This window comes from Camellia sinensis, chromosome 14 (genome assembly GCF_055761805.1).
Source record: "Camellia sinensis isolate YWXY chromosome 14, ASM5576180v1, whole genome shotgun sequence".
Lineage (NCBI taxonomy): Eukaryota > Viridiplantae > Streptophyta > Magnoliopsida > Ericales > Theaceae > Camellia > Camellia sinensis.
This window is the reverse complement of record NC_138974.1, coordinates 56,587,093-56,591,552: the sequence shown is the minus strand read 5'-3', so window position 1 is coordinate 56,591,552 and position 4,460 is coordinate 56,587,093. Positions and strand designations below refer to the sequence as shown.

Here is a 4,460-nt window from a genome sequence, read left to right as displayed (position 1 = left end):
TGTATCTCATTGGCCCTGTTTTACCCTTTGAGAAAGTTTCAAGCATTTCCATGCAACGGGAGAGTCGAAGGCCTTCATCTCCCTCCGTTTCGGATGCACTCCGATGCCCAGATCGTCAGAAGTACACTTTGTTGTTGTTGAGTTTTGTTTATCGAGTTGTTGCATTTTGCTTATCGAGTTGTTTGTCGAGCGGACGTGTTTTGTGTTTTTGAGTCATTGCTCTCTGTTTAAGCAATTTTTGTTAAGGTCTTATTTATTTATTTATTTGCGTTGTTGCATTTTGCTTATCGAGTTGTAAACTTACTAAAGATTCTGTTATATCTTAGTAGGTTGAGTTGCTTAGTTTGTTGCGTCGGTTCACTACCTGACTTGGTGACTACACGATGCGCATTTCCATTCAATTTCATTCTTGTGCGAAATAAATTGATGCGATACGATGCTAAAATACAAACACCTTTTCAAAAGCTATTTCATTTCATCATGCTTTACAACAAACAAAGGTATAAGTTTTACAAAAAATAAAACTGCCTAACAATGTGCAAAGTGCTATAAACTACTAGCAAAAAGAAAAATAAAGCAGGAAATAGCAGCATCAAAGTCCTCGGGAGCGGGAACGAGAAGCACGCCTCATCCTCTTTTGCGGGACAACCTCCACACCATCATCTGAGTCAGAGCTGTCATCCTCAGGATCCCCCTCAGCCTCACCTCTATTCCCCGAACCAAAACCGGAGCCTCCCTCCTCAGCAGATGTCTCTGACTGACGGCCGGTAGCCTCCTCCTCCTCCTCATCAGGCTCCACCTCTACAACGTGAGCCCTGCGTCTGCGGACAGGCCCTCCTCGAGCTCCTCGAAAAGGCCTAGACGGCCCGGCTCCTCGGGAAGGCCGAGATGACCCCGCCCCCTGAAAAGGCCCAGATGGCCCAGCTCCCCAAGGAGGCCCAGGTGGCCTGGTCTGCGGCTGACCGGACCATGAAGGCATCTGAAAACAAAGAGTTCAATTCAAATGCATCAGTTCAAATATATACATCAGATGCAAATACAAGCAAAGGCTACATGAAACGAGTGCATGTAAATACAGTGTACAAGTGGGGTGTGTGTCAGATGTGCTCTACACAAGTAGTCTATCGATGCAGTAGAAATCAGCATGTCATCAGAAGTATGATAAATGCCAGAAAACGGAAGGGTACCTGAATGCCCGCGACAGACAACTGTGCCTCCCTACGCAGGACCATGCCCTCGAGTGTGGCCACCAGTCCAACCACCTCCTCCATGTACCCTCGCGATGGCTGCAAAAATGAGCTCATAACCATCAGTGAACAAAAGAGTGTCTAAACATCTGAATGATGAATGAAATAAGTGGAGCATACCGGCGGTGAGTCCGGATCAATGGCGTATCGATCACTGGGCATCGGAGGCTCTAGCAGGATCGGGGTCGGGGAGATAGCCCCGTACTGCCACGCCATCAACTCAGTCGGCATATCTGGCCATCCCTGATGAGGATGAATCGACGGAGTCGGAGGAACCGGTCTACTCCCACCTCTAGATGTACCAGCCCTGCTAGAAGAAGGGACGTCTGTAGCTCGAGCCCGAGCCTGGTCCGAGGATGACATACCGACAGGTCTCATCATCGGGATATGAGCTCCCGTCAATGGAGGCATCAAATATATGTGACGGTAAGTGGCGTAGTCCCCCTCCTCAATATATAGCAAAGCATCACTGCCCAGCATGGCGCCGACTACCTCCGAGTAAGAGAGCCTGTCAGCAGTCCGCATACTGGCTGGAGGTACTGCGGGAACATCCTGAGAAAGATACCCCCATACTTGGCGCAGAAAGCGTTCCCCCAGGAACCAGGCCCTGCCAACCGGCCCTTCGAGCAGGACCCTATATTGGGAGATGTCCGACGCTCCGGTGTACTGAAGACGGAGACCATCACCCAAACACACCCAGGGCTGCCATGTGATCTGCGGATGACAAATGCATAAACCGATCAGAAATCGAGAATATACAGAGCAAATCAAAGATGAAAATGAAAAGAACTGAAAGTTCTGAAGTACCTCTGAGTGTCGCACAGTGTCAAAGTACTGTCGCAGGCGAAGGAGGGTCTCTCGAGGTCTCGGCCGGTGCGGGCCCTCGAACATCAATGAATATGGGGTCATGGGAATCCCTACCACCTCCAGCTCTGGGGCTAATGATGGGAAGTATACATAGACCCATAACTGAGAAAAATAGTGCAGAATGTAAGTACGAAATGCTGAGAGCAAAATACAGACTGTAAAAGTGCGCTGTGTGTGCAATGTACAAATGATGAGAAGCAGAAATGTAAATCAAGGGGACAGAGAGGTACCTCCCAAGCTCTCCAGTAGCCGCCAAGTAAATCGCCCCGCCCGCGGGAGGTCGCGCTCATATAAAAATAAAGGGTAGCCAGGCCGGCGCCACCCCAGTCATATCGATGGACCTGTGATAGGTCGACTAGAGCGCTCAGCAAATATAGCCCAACTGTGTTCCCTCTGTCGGCGAACAGGGTAGTCCCGAAGAGGAATATAAGGAAACCACGGGCATACTGCTCTGTCTCCTCGGGACTCTCAGGCACCATCTCCGCCCGCCGGAAATGGGACGAGAACCAAGTGTATCGGACTCTCCCTGAAACCCGGTCAATACAGCGAAGTCAAAAGGGGTCATAGTCATGTCCCCGGTAGCAGAGAAATGAAAGGAGTTGGTGGTGTCCCACCATCTCTCTACCAAGGCTGCCATCAATGTCCTCCTGGCAGGACAACGTGACAACCCAACGCAGAAGGGTCCAAATCCTGCCAAGTCCACTAAGTCTCGGACGGCCTCCGGGAGCTCAGCATACCAATCCCGCGCGATGGTGGAACCATACCCGCGCACACTACGGGAACAAACCTGCATTCAGAATGAATACATGTGTCAATAATGAAATAAAATGGGCTGTGTGCCAACGAAATAAATGGGCTGTGTGCCAATGAGATAAAATGGGCTGTGTGCCAATGAGATGAAATGAGCTGTGTGCCAATGAGATGAAATGGGCTGTGTGCCAATGAGATGAAGTGGGCTGTACGCCGATGAAGTGAAATAAGCTACATGCAAATCTACCTGGGCTGCGTGTTCAGAAAATTTGAAGTTTGGGCTGCGTGTTCAACTTTCAGTTAAATTGTGGGCTGCGTGTTCACTATCTACCTGGGCTGCGTGTTCAGAAAATTTGAAGTTTGGGCTGCGTGTTCAACTTTCAGTTAAATTGTGGACTGCGTGTTCACTATCTATCTGGGCTGCGTGTTCAGAAAATTTGAAGTTTGGGCTGCGTGTTCAACTTTCAGTTAAATTGTGGGCTGCGTGTTCACTATCTATCTGGGCTGCGTGTTCAGAAAATTTGAAGTTTGGGCTGCGTGTTCAACTTTCAGTTAAATTGTGGGCTGCGTGTTCACTATCTACCTGGGCTGCGTGTTCAGAAAATTTGAAATTTGGGCTGCGTGTTCAACTTTCAGTTAAATTGTGGGCTGCGTGTTCACTATCTACCTGGGCTGCGTGTTCAGAAAATTTGAAATTTGGGCTGCGTGTTCAACTTTCAGTTAAATTGTGGGCTGCGTGTTCACTATCTATCTGGGCTGCGTGTTCAGAAAATTTGAAGTTTGGGCTGCGTGTTCAACTTTCAGTTAAATTGTGGGCTGCGTGTTCAGAAAATTTGAAATTTGGGCTGCGTGTTCAACTTTCAGTTAAATTGTGGGCTGCGTGTTCACTATCTATCTGGGTTGCGTGTTCAGAAAATTTGAAATTTGGGCTGCGTGTTCAACTTTCAGTTAAATTGTGGGCTGCGTGTTCACTATCTATCTGGGCTGCGTGTTCAGAAAATTTGAAGTTTGGGCTGCGTGTTCAACTTTCAGTTAAATTGTGGGCTGCGTGTTCACTATCTATCTGGGCTGCGTGTTCAGAAAATTTGAAATTTGGGCTGCGTGTTCAACTTTCAGTTAAATTGTGGGCTGCGTGTTCACTATCTACCTGGGCTGCGTGTTCAGAAAATTTGAAATTTGGGCTGCGTGTTCAACTTTCAGTTAAATTGTGGGCTGCGTGTTCACTATCTATCTGGGCTGCGTGTTCAGAAAATTTAAAGTTTGGGCTGCGTGTTCAAATTTCAACTAGCGTGGGCTGCGTGTTCACTATCTAACCTGGGCTGCGTGTTCAGAAAATTTAAAGTGTGGGCTGTGTGTTCACTTTCGAATTCGGGCCGTGTGTTCGACAAATCAGTGTTTGAGCCGTGTGTTCTAATGTGGGCTGTGTGTTCGCAATTAATTAATGAGCCGAGTGTTCAGAAATTCGAGTGTTGAAACTACATATTCAGGATGCAAGCAAAGTACTGTGTCATAAGCTAAACTGCATGTTCAAGCATGGCAAGGGTGCGAAATGTAAAATACAGAAGATGAGGTAAATACCTCTCAGGCCTCGTGAGA

General features: G+C 48.0%; 1 protein-coding gene across 1 annotated transcript; it reads right to left on the bottom strand.

The window, feature by feature from the left end:
• Positions 1-457: 457 nt before the first annotated feature.
• LOC145807938 (uncharacterized) lies at positions 458-1,415 on the bottom strand. Its single transcript, XM_082906991.1, has 3 exons — positions 1,368-1,415; positions 1,188-1,286; positions 458-979 (listed from the first exon to the last, which is right to left on the bottom strand). The coding sequence occupies exons 1-3, from the start codon at positions 1,407-1,409 to the stop codon at positions 593-595; spliced, it is 528 nt and encodes a 175-aa protein (XP_082763117.1). The 5' UTR covers positions 1,410-1,415; the 3' UTR covers positions 458-592.
• Positions 1,416-4,460: the final 3,045 nt, after the last annotated feature.

Excerpts from the sequence above, each read along its gene's own strand:
- LOC145807938 (XM_082906991.1), bottom strand. The coding sequence starts at position 1,409 with ATGCCCAGTGATCGATACGCCATTGATCCGGACTCACCGCCG. Across the intron at positions 1,287-1,367 it reads TTGATCCGGACTCACCGCCG|CCATCGCGAGGGTACATGGA; the intron begins GTATGCTCCACT and ends TCATTTTTGCAG. Across the intron at positions 980-1,187 it reads TGTCTGTCGCGGGCATTCAG|ATGCCTTCATGGTCCGGTCA; the intron begins GTACCCTTCCGT and ends CTTTGTTTTCAG.